Source organism: Oryza glaberrima, chromosome 1 (assembly GCF_000147395.1).
Source record: "Oryza glaberrima chromosome 1, OglaRS2, whole genome shotgun sequence".
NCBI lineage: Eukaryota > Viridiplantae > Streptophyta > Magnoliopsida > Poales > Poaceae > Oryza > Oryza glaberrima.
Genome location: NC_068326.1, coordinates 737,618 through 755,738, shown reverse-complemented (window position 1 = coordinate 755,738; position 18,121 = coordinate 737,618). Strand labels below are relative to the sequence as shown.

The window sequence follows — 18,121 nt, the reverse complement described above, 5'->3', positions numbered from 1 at the left end:
TTTCTCATTTCAGAATGCTGCCAGTTTACCCCAACACAAATGAAACATCTCTCTCGTAGTCTCATGGCCGAAAGGCATATGCTTACAGTAAAAGCGTGCTATCAAAATAGTGTGTTTCAGAGTCAGATACAGCTCTCTAAGGCTTCTCCCGTGCTAACGAAGCTAACAACAATCGGTGGCACCAAACATACTCTGGTGATTATTCACTCCGGTGTTCAAAAAACAGTGACACGAAATGGCATGTTGTATATCACGGAAGTCTCTTCTGCCGCATCAGTAAGTGTAGCCCTTCTGGAACATTCCCTTCTTGGCCTCATCGCTCTCGCCCTCGCCGGTGTAGCGACCGAGCTGAGCCAGCGAGTTCGCCTTGGCACGGACCAGCAGTGCCTTCTGCGCTGCCTCCACGTTCTCGGGGCGCCCCTGCCATGTCTTCAGCACCGAGTTCTGGAGAGCCCGGGCGTATGAGAAGGACACATGCCATGGGTTTGGTTCTTGGTTCATCGCGTTCAGGTTCAGGGTTGCCTCCACCTCAGATTGCCCACCAGAAAGGAACTGGAGAAAACAAAACGAACAAAGTTACAGAACTCTGTCCAGTTGGTTTCGAATGGAGATGGTATAGAAGATAAAATTACTATGAGAATCAAGAGCTAAGAAAATACCATGATTCCAGGGACAGCAGGCGGCACTCTCCTCCTCAGCATTGTAAGGGTGTGCTTCGCAATGGCTTCTGGAGTGGCCTTCTGCTTGTGTTCAGCTCCAGGGGTCACCATGCTGGGTTTCAGCAGGATACCCTCAAAAAGAACATTGTTTTGGGCCAGGTAGAAGAATACCTCAGACCACACTTTCTCTGCCACTTCAAGAGTTCTCTCAATCGCATGGTCACCATCAAGAAGGATCTCTGGCTCAACAATTGGCACTAAGCCATTGTCCTGCAGGTCATTCCAGTTAAAAGTTTAAAACATGGTGAACAAATAGAAAACTTCTTGTGACTTGCGAGGAATAGAAAGCACTAGAGCATATATGCATGTTAGTTGACACAAATTGTGTTGAAATTACATGATGTGGTGTATATTGCATCACTATTACTCGATTTCGAAACATTTTAGATGGTGTCAACACTAAAAAAAGATAGTGTAGAGAACTGCATTGATTGGACAAAGGCACAAGCTCTTTCCTCCAGCTTTCTACATGAGTTTAACTTAATTCTTACCATTGTTATATGTGTTTCCATGTGCAGTCACTGTGCATAATTGATGTATACGGTTTCAAGAACAGTACAAGTGTTCAACAATTATGATAGTACAGGTTATTACTATTGTCAAAAGTGTTTGAAACATCAAAATAAGACCATAAAAAAAAGGTTGTTCATCAAGGCTCTTAAGCACACTATCAAACTAAAGCAATGTAGTTGAAAGTGACATTTTTACCTGAGCAATGGCAGCATATCGAGCAAGTCCCCATGCCGCTTCCTTGACTGCTAATGCTGAGGGACCACAAGGGATGCTAACAACAGTCCGCCTGGAGAAGAACAACATACCACAGAAAGTTTAGAAAAGATATATGCCAATAAATTAGACAGAGTCACAATGAGTATGAACTAACCACTTAGCGAAGCGTGCCCCCTGCTTGTAGTACTCAGCACACCTTGAAGCCAAACCATCTAGGCCTTGGCACCAAGATTCATTGTTGGACCCAGGCAATGGAACCAAGCCCTATTTTAGACAACAAAAACCATGAAGTAGTAAGAACCAATGCTGAAACTGTCTTGATGAATACAATATGACGATCATCATATCATGGCATGCATACCTTGTCGACCTTGATACCGGGCATGATATTCTGATCCTTCAAGCAGTCAACAAACTTCTTACCATCAGTGGTTGACTGATAAAGAGTTTCCTCAAAAAGGATAGCACCAGAAATATATTCACCAAGACCAGCAGTGGTCAGTAAAAGCTGCCTGTAAGCCTGGCGGTTAACTTCTGTGTTGTCCAAACCAATGGATGCTAATCTCTTTCCGCATGTGGCATTCGACTCATCAATTGCCAGGATACCACGCCCTGGGGAAGCAACAGATTTCTGCACAGATGGAAAGTTAGAAACATTAGTTTAGCAGCAATGAATCAACAGGAAAAAAAATCATTGCTGTCAAGAAGCAAGTAGTGAGAAAATAGGAATGGCTTAGGACCCGATGTTGAAAAAAACCCCAAGTCACTCAAATCAGAGAGACATAAGCTCAAACATTTAGCCAAATTACATAACAAAGAAATTGTATAGACCATGACTTGCTGAACTATTTCAGTGACCCTTGCAGTTTGAAAATTTGTGTCCAGAGCAACACTAATTTTCTGCTCTATACTTCAGCCCTTCCTAGCAGGTTAATTTTATCCAAAAACTCAAGCAGTCAGCTAACATACATCTAAAATGCCGACCCAAAAACAATCATCCAGGATCATTTTATACCGAACGAATCCATGACTGAATCAAAAGTTAACCAGACAGCATCAATACAGCCCACTATTCACATCATTATCCACTAGAACCACAAGATTACCAGGATCAGTAAACAAGACAGAAGCATTGTGAAAACAAGATTTACCACTCAACAAATCGCATAATCAGCACATAGTATGATAACAGCCAACAATTTAGACAAATGCCACCAGTGTATCTACATGAAACCAGTATCAGTAGAGTTGACTCGATTCGATTGACCAGATTTAGCACGACCTGATTTGGGATGGAACAAGTAGCAAGGGTTATACTGGAAATCACAGCTTCAGACCTTACATACTCCTAGTTCATTATTCCAATTTTAATTCTGCATCAAAAAAAAAATCTCAAACGAGCGCAGAAGCTTTTATTCAAGTAAAACTATTGTCAGGATTATAAACTGTCCAAAATATCTGCACGTTGTTGCTATTTCACCAAATCACCTTGTATGTACTTGTAGATTTAACAGATACTTGAATTCATTCAGATAATCCAATATACTAGTCTCGATTATTTTCGCCAACACAACCCTCCCCCCCCCCCCCAACCCTACTGAAAAGTCCCCACCACAAATCGCTAGATACCAACACACACACGGACGGCGCCATCATAGATCGGCACATGCGACACGAGCAACCTCCAAAGGATAGATCCTTTCAAAGGCGACCGGCTCCTAGAGCAACAAGTACGATGAAAACGAGGGAGATGTGGTAGGGTTTGGTGGGGGCTCACCGCGGTGGAGACGAGCTCGTCGGCGTAGGAGACGGCGGCGGCGCGGATCACCGTAGCACGGCGGGGCGGCGCGGATCGGCGGCCGCCGCCGGGGAGCCAGCTGGTGGTGGCGGCGGGGGAGGTGAGCTTGGCCGTCAGCATCGCCATTGATCCGCCGCGGCTGCGTCTGCGTGCGAACGTGCGATCGCTTCTTCGCTTTGCGGCGTGTTTGGAGTTTGGGACGCGACGCGACGGCGACAAATAGGAAGTGGGTTGGTGGCAGACGAGAAAGTTGGAGGGGCTTTTATAAATAAAAACTCCCCCCCAGTTCTCCTCTTATTTACTTCAAGCCCTTTTTGACCAACTTTTTCTAGCCATAAAACACTACAACTGGTCAACTGGAATGCAGAATTAATAACTGGGGATATGCTTCAAAATTAATCAAAAGTGCAATTCATTTGAAAAATATGAACAAAGTACAGATGAAATTTGGTTGGTAAGAAGATCTCAAAATTTCAAAGGAGGATCAGGTGAGTACACTTGACCAGAAATATGGAGTAACATAAGGGGCAAAATGTAAACGTTGTACTCTCCGCCGCCAGCGGGGCCGGGCGGATCCACCGAGGAGTCCAGAACTCCAGATGCGGCAGTGGGGGGAATTACGGAAGTGCCCCTTAACTTCATTGGAGGCCCAATTCCCCAAACATCGAGGCCCAGCTATAATTCGCAGGCCTTTCAGCTCAGCCCATGAAACTGTTGGGCCATCAATCTGCTCAGAGTTTATTGGGCCATCAGCCAGCTTAGAGAGAATCGAAAGCGAGATAGATTGAATAGGAAGAAGGCACAGCAGCAGGTAGGCATGGGCATGGCGGCAAGCCGGCGGTGGGCGGGGGGCAAGCGTGGCTGGCGGCGGAGCGACAGGGGTGAGCTGCTGCTGGCACTGTCGTCCGGGGATGAGACACGTACGCATGTGTACGTGATCCGTATACCCACAAGTACGTACAGGAGAAGTACAGCAAGTCATTCAGACGATATGATGCAGCAGGCAGCATGTCCATGTGTAGATGTAGTGTACTTGGAATACATCAGGACATGTATGCAGGTAGCGTGATCTATCTAGCTAGCTATTGCCTCGAGCGAGCAACGACATGATCGATCTGTACTCTGATTTGTCATCTTCCTCGATCGATCCATTAGCTAGCCGGGGATCTCCATATGCAGATGCAGTTGCAGAGAGAGAGAGAGAGAGAGAGTCATTGTTGCTGCTGCGTCTACTAGCTAAGTACGCAGAGTACAAGGGAGACAGCGAATTGACGTACATGCATATCGATCCATGCAGTTGTAACAGGAGATTGATCGATCGATCGATCAATTATATTCATCCAGCCCTACTGCGTACAGCAATGAGCTAGCTAACTCTAGCTAGATATCGCCGGCCCTGTTCTGATCGATCGATCGATGTATTATATGTGTTACAACCTGTACGACCTGCCAAGCTCGATCCGTTCTTTCATAGAAGTCACCTAGCTGCATGTCAATTTTGCGTATAGTATCATTTATGTGCGGAAACGACAATAATGCATATAATTCACACACCAACTACTACCCAGAAGAGCTCAGGCAATCATGCATATTTCAGACAAGCGTGCGCTTGCATGCTTATATATGTTTGCTACTAATATGCAAACAAACAAGGGCGACCTAACTAGCTACCTAGCTGTTCTCATATATACTACATATACTGATGACAATAATCGATCGATACACACAATTGTGTATTGAGTTGACAATTAATTTCCCTGTAATTTAATTCAATGGCTTATACAAACATGATGACAACAGTATAGCAAAGGTGTCGGATGAGTCCACAAGTGCCGGGGAACACTGCTCATAACCTGTCATGTTCAGGTAGCTACATTTTCGTTCAGCTCAACGATCGGAGAAAAATCTCTAGCTACTACTAAATAAAAATCCAGTATGTCATATCTGTTTGTTTGCAGGCAGGGCTGATCCACATGTCAATGTCCCATCTTAATCGTCATTAATTAGGCTGATCAAGACAGATCCATGGCCATGTCTTCTAAAAGGTCAGCATATACAAATGTACATCGATTCATATGTATACGGTATCTATATATGTATATGTACAGATCATCACTGTGATGGCCCCTGATTATGATCATTCCCAGTGTCATCGTCAATGCCGATCGATCAATCGATGCATGGATTGGAGGCATATGGCCGTACTCGTGGCTGGTGGCTGCTGCTGCTGCAAATGAATCTCTTCCGATGCATATCTCGACAAACACACGCAAACAGATATGGCTTGATCGATCCATCCAAATGATGATATGCCATATCGATCGCAATCTATGCAGTGTGTACATCTGATTTGGCTGCCAGTCTCGTCGGTGTCACTCCCATTGCTGCCGCCGTAATTCTCGACCCGGATCAACAAACACATGCGTATACGACAGACAGAGAGGTCGATTTTAATCTGCTTTAATTTATTAGGGCATGTACAATGGATATATATAAGCTGCAAGTATGGGTTCTATCATCAGCCGTAAGTAAAATCTATTCACGTTGGATTTTCACTGACATGGAAGAGAGAGAAAGTTGCGATATGTTATTTGTTGCCGACCAGAAGAGAGGGCAAGGAGGCGTTACGGATATAGCATTTTCCCCGTTACAAACCTCATATCCTTGTGTTCTTTAGTAGGCAGCTGATCTGATAAGCGCCAATTGCACGGTAAAATAGAAACGATAACGAAACTTAGCGTAAGCGACAGCGTAATAGACACCCTCATAACCTCATTGTACATCGTGTATTGGTCTCGGAAGCATATCATGCATGTATGGGTTTCGGAAGCAAATCCTCCAACTTAACTGCAGATAGAATTAACTCGCTGACATGTAGGCTGGGTCAATTGCACAGTAGTTAAGTCAGATGATTCCTTTTCACTGGTCTCATATGTTATCTCTACACGACGTATGAAAAAAAAAACTAATCCCTTCGTCCCATAATAAACCAATCTCATACTAAATGTGACACATCTTAGTACGACGAATCTGAACACAGGGTTGGTTTATTTTAGGACGAACAGAGTATATAACATGTATTGATTGATTTGGTTTTGATTCAGATCAAGGTAAGATCTGATATACTACTCCCTCGACTTACTTTTTATACATGATGTCATTGACTCACATAACTATTCGCCTTATTCAAAAGTTACTTAACTAACATATTTATTTGTTTTAGTCACTAAAGATACTTTATGTATGACTTATATATTTGCAAAAAATAACAAATAGGACGAATAGTCAAACCATATATCCAAAAGGATATCATATATTAAAAGGGGATTGTAATTTGGAAGTTAAGCTCGAGCCCTGTTACAATTTAGAGTTGTTTTATGATGTCCTCTACTCAGTAGAATTAATATAGACTCGTTCATCTTTTTCAGCCCAATAGATTATATCTATTTATAGTACCATCCATGGCTGCTATTAGTAGTAGAATTTGAAAATCAACGGTTGAGTTACTCTTACTGTTGATAATATTTACGGTGGACAAACATGGACAAATTTATGTGCTAACTGTTCAAATTATGGCAATATTATATTATTAACTCTGAATATACAGCTTGAGATATACACAGATTGATTCGTAGCAATTATATATAGTTTATCACCGGTGAGTGAGGACCAGCTAGCAGTACTGTTTTTAATTACACTGGCACGCTTGGATCTTCTTCTTTGATTAATATAGTTAAGAAAAGTACAGTCACTGACATCAACATATATTTTCCAACTCCAACATCATGCATATTACTGGTGAAGAACGGCCCTCGATGACTCGATCGATCGTCATGCCAGTTCATCAGTGACTGCAGCTTCTTCGTCTTTGCGAGATGCATCTTCTTGCCCGAGCAGATGCCTCCTGATGTCGTCTCCTCCTCCCTGCACCGGCTGGTCCTGCAGGTTGTTGTTCTTGCTCTTCTTCTCCTCGCTTTTGCCCCACAGCACGAAGTACAGCCCGATCACAATCAGAACTGCTCCGATGATCCTGCCAATGATGATTTTTACAGTCCAGCGATAGATCGATGAGATAAATTCAGAGAATTAAAGGAATGCATCTTTTTTTTACTGAATTTTGTGTGTAATCATCTTACCCTCCTGAGTACAGCTGGTCTCCGAGAATGATGGCGGCCATGACGGCGACGGCGACGGTCTGGACCGGCTGGAACACGGCGGTGAACAGCGGCCCTCCCCTGTCGATGCACCATATCTGCAGAGCAAACGCCACGCCAGATGCCACAAGACCCTAGCAAGCACCAAAAAGAAACATCATCTATTAATTTCTCATGATTTTTCATATATAGATATCGAAGACGGTATGCTGCAGCTATGCACTTACAGCGTAGAGGATTGTGAACAGCTCGCTTCCGGAGTTCACCTTCCATCTGCTCAGGTCTTCTTCAGTGAAGGCTGCAATGACCAGGAACTGGAGGAGCCCAAAGATGCAGGTCAGTGATAGAACTGACAGCCTAGCTGGGTACCTCTTCAGAACTGGCACCTAATGACAAAACAAACAAGATTCAAATACACCATGAAAAGTTAGTTCAGACATTCAGCAAATCATAGCCATCGATCCAATGCGCATGCATGAGAGACTAGCTATCTACCTGAAGAACCATCCATCCAGACCATGAGAGGCAGTGGCCAAGGATGAAGACGCAGCCCAGAGTCCAGTTGAGGATGAGGCTCGAGGAAGACAGGGACTTGATGTTCAGATTGTGATTGAACAGTGGTAGGCCCTTGTAGAGAGTTATCACTGTGGCACCACCTATGCTCACCACCGTGCCCACCACCTTGGCCACCCCATGCCTCTTGCCTAGGTCTACTTGCTCAAGCCTGCATGCACACAACACACGTACAGTTTAATCTGCAGTGAAAACTCAAAACTGCATGCATGTATGTTACTAATATATATCTTTACACTGATCTTATATTTCTTCGGTGTATAAATTAAGTGATATATACCTGAGGACGGCAGCCATGGCAAAGGTGATGGCAGGAACTGTGTTCTGTATTGCAGAAGCATAAGTTGGTGAAAGGTGATACAGCCCTAGGAGGTAGAAACCTTGGTTTGCAGTTATCCTGAACAATGGTACAGAGATTCAGAAACTTCAGTCCGAGTAAATATGGATATATATATATAGAGCAGAGAAGATGGTAAAAGAAATCAATCTACTTACCCACACAGTGCTAGAAGAAAAAACTCCACCAGCAAAGAGAAGGTCAGTGGTGGTCTATCTTTCCTGATAGAGATCATACATGAAAAAAATGTACAATCAACAACATCTTATATATACTTTTGAGAAAAATGAAACAACTGATTAATTTTTATGTAAAAAAAGAAGGGGTTTATTTACGCACTTCTCGAGGAAGTAGGCGAAGGGCGCGAGCAAGGCGAGGGAGATGAGGTTCCTATAGACGATGAACACAATCTTGCTGATGCCCATGTTGAGTGCTGCCCTGCTCACAATGTGGAATCCTGCAAGCAGGAACTGCAGGGCCAGCACTCCTATGAACAGCTTCACCTTCTCATGCATCACTGCTGCAGCTGCCTGATCCCTCCCCATGGTCTCACTACTCCTTACTCTCTCTAGTGTTGTTACTTAACTAGAAATGCAGTGATGCTAGTAGTGGCCTACTGTTACTAGCTAAGCTGTTGCTTGTGTTTTTGAGAGGAGTGCAGGGCGTGTGCGTATATATAGAGGGTTTTGTTACTCCTGAAGTTCACGAAGGGATATGGTTCCTATAGACTATAGACTATAGAGACCTCTCAATTGCATGAATGCAATGTGCTAATAGTAGTTTCAGTACAATTGCCTAATTGCAGCACATGGTGTAGTGCTTTATTACATCATATTTGTGCCATATTAGCAACAACAGAACAAGTGTTAATTAGTACCACATGTATTTTTTGCTGTATGCATGCACACGTCATTGTAATAGAGATACTGCAGCAAAAAAATTTCAGGAACTGTTCAGAACTCATGTTTATCATACATATCATTGATTCATTGGAACAGACTTAACTGTGACCTACAGGAAGCATAAAAACCAAAAGTTACACCCATCATATAAGCAGGCTATGCAGTTAAGGCAACATCAGAAGAACATCCTAGTTTCCTATATGTTGAATGCTGATCATGTCCTTTCCCTTTTAATTTCTTCCCTCTGTCGTTATGACATATGTGTGGGCAATTTGACTTGATCTTCTTGGTGGATTTGGATTACTGTATGGTATGGGGGAATAATTTGGAAATATGCATATGTTTGATATATATATGGGTAGTGGGCTCCTGACAGGTAAGCCTGCTGGGCTGGAGTGTCCTGAGTTTCAAACATGCAATCAGTGAGGAGGGCTCCCTTGTATCCCTGTTCCATCCATGTCGACTTAAATGCGATGCTTCTTACATCTTTCTCGTTATTTCTTTTTTAGTTTATTTTTGCTCACCATATTGTGATTCTCTCAAGCTATCTTGATCACGACCTGTTTGATTGATGAGATGGACAGCAAAAAAATGGCTCGTGTTCATGATTATTTTTAGAAAATGGGAAATGCAAGTATATATGCTGGATTCAGAAATCAGAACTAAATGAGCCAGGTTGGGATTTGGTTGCCAAAAAAAATTCAGGCTATCTGATGGCAGACAAGACACTATTTCAGCACACAAATGTAAAAAATCAGGTTTAACTCACAACCTTGGCATCCACATTTTCAACCATAATTCAGCAATCCTGAATAAATAATTTTTGATCCTAAGGAAAGAAAAAACATACCTCTTCAAATGTCACAAAAAAGCATACACAACATTTCCATCCACTCCTATAATTCTGAACTTAAGCTTCAGTAGGACTCCATTAAACTGAACCAGGGCTCTCTGCTTCTTCCATTACTCAGAAGAACAAAAAACATCATCCGGCACCTGACATTCAACTCTAATTCTCAAATCCAGCAAAACTTCAATGAGATGAAATTAAACTCCTATTAGCAATGCATCAACGAGAACTTGATGAATCATCTGGCATATGTACATCCTGGACGCACACCATGAACAGGCAAGCAAACACACGTGTGGACGGCGACATGACAAACCTGTTGTCGATCACCTACACTACGACAAAACCCACCCTCTCCTCTCCTTTTTCCTCAACTCTTTCTGCATAATTGCATTGCATTTGCATCAGGTTTAGGTACATGATTTTGATTAATTAAGGAGTCATGGTTGCTGAGGTGGTGCATCCAGTGCAGGCCATCTTTCTTGACCATCCTACTCCATAGGTTGGGGTGCTGCAGCACATGGTGTGTGGACCTGACTGAATGAACACCTCACAGCACAGAATGTACATACTCCTCAGACCAAACTACTTTTAGCTTCATATCTATGTTCAGAATCAAAGCCTAGTTAGTGTCTTAGTGATAGCAGGGACCCCATGGAGATTTAATGGTGATCAGCGTATGATTCTGGTGCGGTACACATGATTTGATGACGATCACATGCGCCTGACTTGGTGGTCTATCCTTGTAATTGCATTTAAGCACACATTGTTCTTCTCATGTGGGTTTTATTGTACTGTATCCACTGTTTGCAACCTGACTGGGAATCTGGGATGTACTGATGCATGCATGTCTGATGCCTGAAAGTACCAGTCAGAGTCTAACTTTATTTGTTGGTTTAAAAAGAATTGATGGGGACATGCATGGTAATGATGAGAGATTTAAGAGTCTGCTAAAACTAATTGACCTAAGCACACACAAAAATGAGGTCTTTCTTTATCTTAAAAAAAAAGACTAGTTTAAACAAGTTCATCCATGGATCCCTATGCATATTGCAGCTAAAAATTGGAGCATACAAGCAGCCTATGCTTATAATATACTCCTTCCATATAAATATATATTTTTTAACTTTTTTCTTCAAACTTTTTAAAGTTTGATCAAGTATATAGAAAAAAACATAACAGTATTTCTAACACAAAACACACATACTTTCAAATGTTAGATCTAATCGAACTAAGTTGATGTTATAGATGTTGTTATATTATTCCAGAAACTTAAAAAGTTTGACTTATCAAAAACTAAAAATGACTTATAATATGGAACGGAGGAAGATATAGTAATAGTACTATGTCAGGGGTTACAGCTAATTAACTCATTAAACACGAAGACAAACAATGCCGAACAAGTCCAACTGTTGGAGAAGTTCGTTCATATATGAATTAACCACCTTATACACTGATTCAGATCTCAAGTAATGAACTATACTGATTGTCATGGGCCTCTGTACTCACCGAGGCGGAGGACGCAGGTATCGGCGGCAGTTCGCCGGAGCTCGGAGGGAAAGGGTTGAGTCTCCGGCGCCGGCGTTGATGGAGTCGGAGACGCGGAGGAGGAGGCAGCAGTTGGCCGGAGCCCCGAGAGGGAGTATCCGGCGCCGCCGCCGCCGTTGAGGGAGACGGAGGCGGCAGCCGTCGGCCGCCGCCGCGGCGAGGCGGCGAGTTCTCCTCCATGGGCTTACCTCTCATGAACTATTGGGCCTTAAAGTCTAATAATGGATCATCGAGCCCACGAGCGAGCCGAGCAGTGGGCCCACCTCGTCTGACAGGTAGTCCCATCACGTGGGCCCCACCTCACCTTTGCTGCGTGTCCCCCGCGTACTCTCACTGGCGCTGGGCCCCACGTGCAAGCACCTCACGAACCGTGTGCACGTAGCAAAACCTCCCCATCGTCTTCCCCCTCTCGCCTCTTCGCGCTCGCGCCATCTCTCCTCTTCTCTCTCTCTCTCTCTAAACCAAAACCCCAACCAAACCCACCCGCAAAACCCTACCTCTCCTCCACGCGGCGGCCGTCGGCGGCGCGGGCGGCGGCGCGATGGTCGTCTCCTTCAGGGTGTCCCGACGCGGCCGCCGCTTCTACCCTCCGCCGCCGCCTCCGCCTCCTGCGGCCGCAGCAACCGCCGCCGATCGCGCGGCAGCGCCACCCGAAGGCTCGCCCCTGCCGCCGCCTCTGCCCTGGGATGTGAGTGCCCTCGGCTATCTGTTCCTCTCCATCGTTGTTTACTTGAAGAAAAGAGCAATCGCGATCGTGTGGATTGGGTTGGGTGTGTGCAAGCGTGCGTTACTGTCGGTTTCGTTTTGATTCGTGTAGCCCGGCGCCGCTGCACGATCGGATGTATATGATAGAGACGGAGTTGGTTCTGATGATTTAGGTGAGGACCTGATCTAATTGCACGATTTTTTTTCTGTTGATTATTGTCGGAGCATTTTCACAAACACTCTTGTGGTGCAGATCTTGAGCCGTCTTTTGCACTGAACCTGTTTCCGGATGGATACTCAATTAGTGACCCAGGCAAGGTACGGCTTACATTTGAATAGAAATTATCTATCTGTAACCTGTTGATCGTAACAGCGTCTGTCGGTTTCTGCAAAGGGAATGCTTCTGTTTCTGATTGGTGATGATCCTCAGAAGAGGCCGTACAGCAAGGCATCTCGAGCTTTGTTTTCTGTAAGTGTGATTCTTATTATGTAATTTTCGTCTGGAATTCTTATTATGTAATTTATCGTACAATTTTGCACATGTGGCCATCTTTTGATGATGTGATCAGAGAGAACCGGTAGTTATGTATACATTTCTTAGAACCACATGCCCTTTTTTTTGAAAAAAAAACTGAAGTCATGGGCTCTGCCAATTAAGTATAGAATCATCATGCATTTCATTTCTTTGCTGGTGATTTTTGGGAACCAAGTAGCTCTATTGCAATTCTATTTGAACCACAAGATTCTAATCTCCTTAACAAAATTATTTCATCATTACAATCTCTTGCATCGTCACTGCAGATTTCGTAATTGTCCAATGTATTGTTACAGGATATTGAGCATGGCTGCTTGCCTCAAGTCATCTTGGGCGACATGCCTTGCAAATTTAGAAATGGAACTATTGTGTGTGAGGTTAGCTAAAGTCATACTCTAATTTTGCAACTTTAACATATGTTGTATTTCTGCTCAGGTATCTTCTTTGTACAATGTAAAATACTAGGTGCGGGACTACCGGCCCTTTCTGTCTAATGCTGGCGATTCTTCAGGAGATGACTTCCCAATAGTGAATAGAGTTTCTCTTAGATTGGGCACTGAACGTGTTGTGAAAGATCTAGCTTCTGTTGTTAATGCTTCATGGACTTATCACGATCAATTGGTTAGCCCATCTTTAATCCTGTGATTTACATTGTGATATATCATCAACTATTTCAACATATCACCTACTTTAATTTTCTCTAATCATATGAATTTCAGATTGCCGAGTCCACCATCCTCCGTGCCTTGCAACCCAGACTTAATTTGGACCCTACACCATGCCTTGAAAGACTTCAGAATTCTGTTAAGAAGGTACCCCTGATTAGCCTTTCTGTTTCTGGATTCCAGTAAAAATTTTTGTCCAGTTTGAAAGTACTACAATCTACCTTGTATTTTTTACCAAATCGTTTGCAAAACAGATTGATTTAGGTCTAAATAAAGGGAGGCAGAAAATTAAAGCTACATCTATTGACAATACTTCTGCCGATCCTCCTGAAAATTGCAAACCCAAGGAATTCATCACCTGTGAAGGAGCAGTTGTATGCATTGAAAATGAAGCTCCAGAAGGCTTGCCACGTGGAATATTGAACGGCTTATCTATGGACTGTCCACTCGCTCTCCAAATTAAGAAGGCCCAATCAGCTGCAGGATCTGATCCTGATACTGCTATTCAATACTCTTCTACCCTTATGAATAGCTCTGTCTCGTGTAACATTAAACAAAGTGCATCCTGTACTCCTGCTCCTGACCTTTTGCTTCAGAGTAAGCAGGCGCAGATAGCAATTTTGCAGGTTGATCATGAAAACGAACAACCACAAAAGGAGACAGTTCAACTACAGAACAGAAAGGAGCATTCAAATCTTCCACGTGAAATACATGACTGCCAAAGCTGCAGGCCTTCAAACAAACATTCATTGTTGAGCTCTGAAAGTACCAAATGCCACTTTCAGAAGTCAATAAGGTCTTCAAACAACAAAGGGCTTAATTTGGTATCTCCAAACCAACGGCCTGTAAAGGTTAATTTAGATCAGACAACAGGCAGCAAGGACATGAGAGTACAGCAACAAAAGTCCTTGTCAGCGTTCACAGCGGACTGTCCACATCCTTCCTCAGAGACAAATAATTCATGTGTTGAAAAAATCCCCAAAGAGGTTAATTATTCAACAGTAAGGTTAAAAGACAGAAATCTGCCCTCAACTGTTGGTCCAGACAATTATTGTGTAGAAGAGCTCAAAGACAGAACAACGCCCTCTGTAATCTCATGCAGTGCAAGTTCCAGAAAGGCTCCCAGTAAACCTCCTAAGGTTGTTACAGAGCCCCAACCTTCTTCAAAGAGGAAGGTCTTAGGAGTTTATACTTATTTGTATCAGGAGATCGATTCAAATGAGAAAAGGCAGAAAAAAGCTGATACACAGAGCAATACACCTTGTGAGAATGTAAGTCCAGGAGAACCAGATGTTACTGATGGCATTAGCAGTGAACTGGGTATTTCTCCAGATATTGAGTCATGTATTGGAGACCCTTCATATACCATTGAACCTGATATTGAAAAGATTCTATCTGAGGTCATCCTGACTTCAAAGAGGTATTGCTCTGCATAACTTCTTTATTTTTAGGTTTCATTTCAAGTTAGTGGGTTGTTATGTGCCAACTATGATGGTAATTCTTTGTACAACTTATCAGTTTCACCATTTGTTTTTCCTTAGGCATGGACTGAATGAAAGGGCTGCTAAACTTGATGGTTCAGAAAGATCATGGCCATTGCCACCATCCAAATTCTTTCTGTCTGAGAATACTGCAGACATTGCATATACCCAGAATGAAATCATGTCAAACTATCCAACTGGGAGAACTATGAATACTCGGAAGATTAGAAGGCTTAGTTTTCACCCTGTACAGTATTTATGTAGAGGTGCGCTTGTTCTTACTTATGCTTGCATAATCTTGTTTTGCTAGTAATCCTTTTCTTTTCCTAAAGCATTGTATCGTGGCAGGTGTTGTTGATGAATGCCATTACACACTTCGTCTCCTTGAATCCGAAGCACCGGATGATCATCAAGTAGCGGTTGAAACGATCTATGGGGATGAGCATGTATACATTTCTACTCTTCCTACTTCTGTGAGTACTCTTCAATTGAGTTTCAGAAACCAGGAATAATACCTTTTGATTTCATTCTTACGCATGATATGCTTTGCAGCACCATGCAAACAAGCTTGTGGATCAATTCATTTCACTGGTAAGTTTGTCTTTTCCAAGGTAGTCGTTGTATTATTATTCATAGAGGCAAATATGTTAACGTTTGTTGCTTCTTTGGCAACGAGAAACTATCTGGCATATTTAAATCTTATTATTTGCTTGTTCATAAAGTGTGCTTGCCAAAATGTATAATTTTTTTCCTTAGAGTCTGTAGAAAAATCAATCAACTAAATTTATGATGATCATCAATGCTTTGCTCCCTATACTATTATAATGTTCGAGCTCAATTTCTGAGTTTTATGTTGTTTATGCAGATGAGAAGGGATGGCTACACACTTTGCAATGATATTAGAGAGGTACAAGAATACCTATAACTCTATCAATAACATTACCTGTCTGCACACTGTATATTGAAGCGGCGAGGCGTTTCCTTTCTGTCACTTACTTGTTTAGTCCAACCCTTTTCAGCAATACGAAGACACCCCTCAGCTAGGTTATCTAACTGGAGGATATCCACAATACCCCATTGCAAGAACTATGGTGATTAATGGAAGCAACAATATAGGTTGCACCTTCCATAATGGGCCGCCACATGTACATGCAAATACTCAGCAACAGTGGATGCAGGCACAACAGTATCCAACCCTGCCAAGTGTTCAGACAAATTTCTGGAATCCATATCATCCAGGCCAGCAGCATTATACCGGCGGAATCCTCAACCATGGGGGATTTTATGCAAATAGAGCGTTCTCAATGGATATGGACCAGCATCTACATGTCCAACAACGTCAAGGAGTTGGATGGTTCCCAAATGGAGTGTTCTCAATGGATCTAAACCAATATCAACCTGTTCGGCAACGTCAAGGAGTAGGACAGTGCTGGCATTGCAGGCATGATATACCAGGGTTCTTCAGTGAGAGGAATTATGCCACCAACGCAAGCACAGGCAGCTACAACCAGTGGCGCCAGATATCAACACCTCTGGGTGGCAAGGTGTACCAATGGGATCTGCCAGCTTTTGATAGGCGAGTCTGCGGTTGCCCTCCAGTGAATTATGCTGGGAGTAGCACACCATTGTCGACACTGCATCCGGTTGGAAGTCCACCGATGAGCTCTCAATCGTTTGGCTCCAATGATGGCAGCCTCACAAGCACGCCGGTTCAGCTCCAGGTGCCTCTCGGTTACCAGTACATGTCCCATGGGATGTGGTGAGGCGTGAATGATGGCCTCCTGATGGTGATGGGCAGTGTGATTTGGCGGTGCTCTTCTCATTCTGGTTACATACGTAACAACACAGGCAGTACAGCATATACAGATTACAGTAAGTACATGGCTGGAACATGACCAAGTTCCTTGTTTTGTTTATACTGTAGCTCCTCCTTAATCGGCTCAATGTTGTTGTCTTCTGTTATTGTTTCTTTGCTAGATGGCAAATCATCTGCATATAAACTTCAGTTACCTGTAATCACTTATAGGAGTACTTAGGAGCGATAGAAAGGGAATACTTAGGAGTACCATTTGTTCTCTCAAGAAAAGAAAAGAAATAGATTTCTTGTTCATGTCCATGCTTTGTTGGTGTGACCATGCGAGGCCGCCAGTTGCCGTTGGATCTAATATGAACGCACTAGATTTCTCCCTAACACTATCCTTCCACTGTCCACTCTCTCCAGGCAGCTCCAGTTTCCATTCCACGCCGCTCGGCGCTGGCCGCCGGCCGGGATGTCGCCGGAGCCTCCCCTCTCTGATCTCTCCTCCGCCACGCGAGCCAGCTCCCTCCCTGTCTCTAAACCTATTCTCAGTTGGCATCCTATCTCCTCTCCATATCGGACTCTAGAAAGAGGAACATTGGTAATGCCAGATCGGCGCGCCCGTCTCCCTCCCTGCCGCCGGCGATGGTTTTGGTCTCTGGTTTCGACCATCTAAGACTCCTAGTTGGAATTAACAAAGGTAACTTTTCTACGATTTGTTCTTTTTCTATTTGAATCTTGGAGTTACTGCGCTCAAATCCATGATGAGTCTTATACTCGCACAGTTAATCTATTCTACATCGCGGTTAATTGCGCTGCATAATGATCCTCCTGTGACATTTCCACCAGATTCTGGTTCATAAATTGGACAAGGACTTCAGAGAACTTCAGAGGGGCACACAGAGCACCACAGGATAAATCATGGTGGGGATAAATCGCAGCAACAACAGATTAAGGTAACTAGCAACTGAAACTATCCAATTTACTCATTGAATGTTTATACAGTGAAGAGCGGCAATGCATAGTTCATGTGGGTTGGAATAACAATAATACATTGCATGCTAATGCTAGGCATTTGTTGTAACCAGATGGGTATTGAGGACAGAACTATAAACAGATTGTGATTCATGAATTGGATAAGGATATGGCTTGTATTGAGGACTTCAGATGCGCATACAGAGCACTGCGGAAAAAATGATGGTGGGGATAAATCGCAACACCAGGTTACCAGCAGCAGCATAATTAAGGTAACAATGGCAATTAAACCACTAATTTCCAATTTTCTCATTGGATCTGTTACACAGTGAAGAGTGTCATGCATACTTAG

At 43.3% G+C, this 18,121-nt stretch overlaps 3 protein-coding genes across 4 annotated transcripts; 1 reads left to right on the top strand and 2 right to left on the bottom strand.

Annotated features, from left to right (window-relative positions):
* Positions 1-24: 24 nt before the first annotated feature.
* Positions 25-3,480, bottom strand: LOC127754413 (fructose-bisphosphate aldolase 3, chloroplastic). The gene is made up of 6 exons (XM_052279932.1): positions 3,226-3,480; positions 1,810-2,079; positions 1,603-1,712; positions 1,428-1,518; positions 660-929; positions 25-552 (listed from the first exon to the last, which is right to left on the bottom strand). Exons 1-6 carry the CDS (start codon positions 3,370-3,372, stop codon positions 274-276), a joined length of 1,167 nt encoding a protein of 388 aa, XP_052135892.1. The 5' UTR covers positions 3,373-3,480; the 3' UTR covers positions 25-273.
* A 3,394-nt stretch (positions 3,481-6,874) lies between these two features.
* LOC127754421 (WAT1-related protein At3g18200-like) lies at positions 6,875-8,973 on the bottom strand. The gene is made up of 7 exons (XM_052279944.1): positions 8,650-8,973; positions 8,469-8,531; positions 8,254-8,370; positions 7,896-8,124; positions 7,628-7,786; positions 7,383-7,534; positions 6,875-7,276 (listed from the first exon to the last, which is right to left on the bottom strand). Exons 1-7 carry the CDS (start codon positions 8,853-8,855, stop codon positions 7,078-7,080), a joined length of 1,125 nt encoding a protein of 374 aa, XP_052135904.1. The 5' UTR covers positions 8,856-8,973; the 3' UTR covers positions 6,875-7,077.
* Positions 8,974-12,058: 3,085 nt separating this feature from the next.
* Positions 12,059-18,021, top strand: LOC127769764 (protein PHYTOCHROME-DEPENDENT LATE-FLOWERING-like). Of its 2 annotated transcripts, none has more exons than XM_052295401.1 (15): positions 12,059-12,298; positions 12,428-12,488; positions 12,569-12,633; positions 12,710-12,784; positions 13,147-13,227; positions 13,316-13,471; positions 13,570-13,662; positions 13,770-14,935; positions 15,057-15,262; positions 15,345-15,442; positions 15,549-15,587; positions 15,862-15,903; positions 16,016-17,494; positions 17,644-17,750; positions 17,883-18,021. In XM_052295401.1, the coding sequence occupies exons 1-13, from the start codon at positions 12,152-12,154 to the stop codon at positions 16,757-16,759; spliced, it is 2,973 nt and encodes a 990-aa protein (XP_052151361.1). In that variant the 5' UTR covers positions 12,059-12,151; the 3' UTR covers positions 16,760-17,494; positions 17,644-17,750; positions 17,883-18,021. The 2 variants fall into 2 exon arrangements, with proteins under 2 accessions (XP_052151361.1, XP_052151354.1); XM_052295394.1 differs by having other exon boundaries at positions 15,345-15,469.
* The last annotated feature ends 100 nt before the right edge of the window (positions 18,022-18,121 follow it).

Bases quoted from the DNA above. Each gene is read 5' to 3' on its own strand.
- LOC127754413 (XM_052279932.1), bottom strand. From the start codon at position 3,372: ATGGCGATGCTGACGGCCAAGCTCACCTCCCCCGCCGCCACCACCAGC. The intron at 1,713-1,809 runs GTATGCATGCCA...TGTCTAAAATAG, and splicing joins CCGGTATCAAGGTCGACAAG to GGCTTGGTTCCATTGCCTGG. The intron at 553-659 runs GTATTTTCTTAG...TGTTTTCTCCAG, and splicing joins CTGCTGTCCCTGGAATCATG to TTCCTTTCTGGTGGGCAATC.
- LOC127754421 (XM_052279944.1), bottom strand. From the start codon at position 8,855: ATGGGGAGGGATCAGGCAGCTGCAGCAGTGATGCATGAGAAGGTGAAG. The intron at 8,532-8,649 runs GTGCGTAAATAA...GATCTCTATCAG, and splicing joins TTCGCCTACTTCCTCGAGAA to GAAAGATAGACCACCACTGA. The intron at 7,787-7,895 runs GTAGATAGCTAG...TTTTGTCATTAG, and splicing joins CTGGATGGATGGTTCTTCAG to GTGCCAGTTCTGAAGAGGTA.
- LOC127769764 (XM_052295394.1), top strand. From the start codon at position 12,152: ATGGTCGTCTCCTTCAGGGTGTCCCGACGCGGCCGCCGCTTCTACCCT. The intron at 12,299-12,427 runs GTGAGTGCCCTC...TGATTCGTGTAG, and splicing joins CGCCGCCTCTGCCCTGGGAT to CCCGGCGCCGCTGCACGATC. The intron at 15,470-15,548 runs GTGAGTACTCTT...TATGCTTTGCAG, and splicing joins TTTCTACTCTTCCTACTTCT to CACCATGCAAACAAGCTTGT.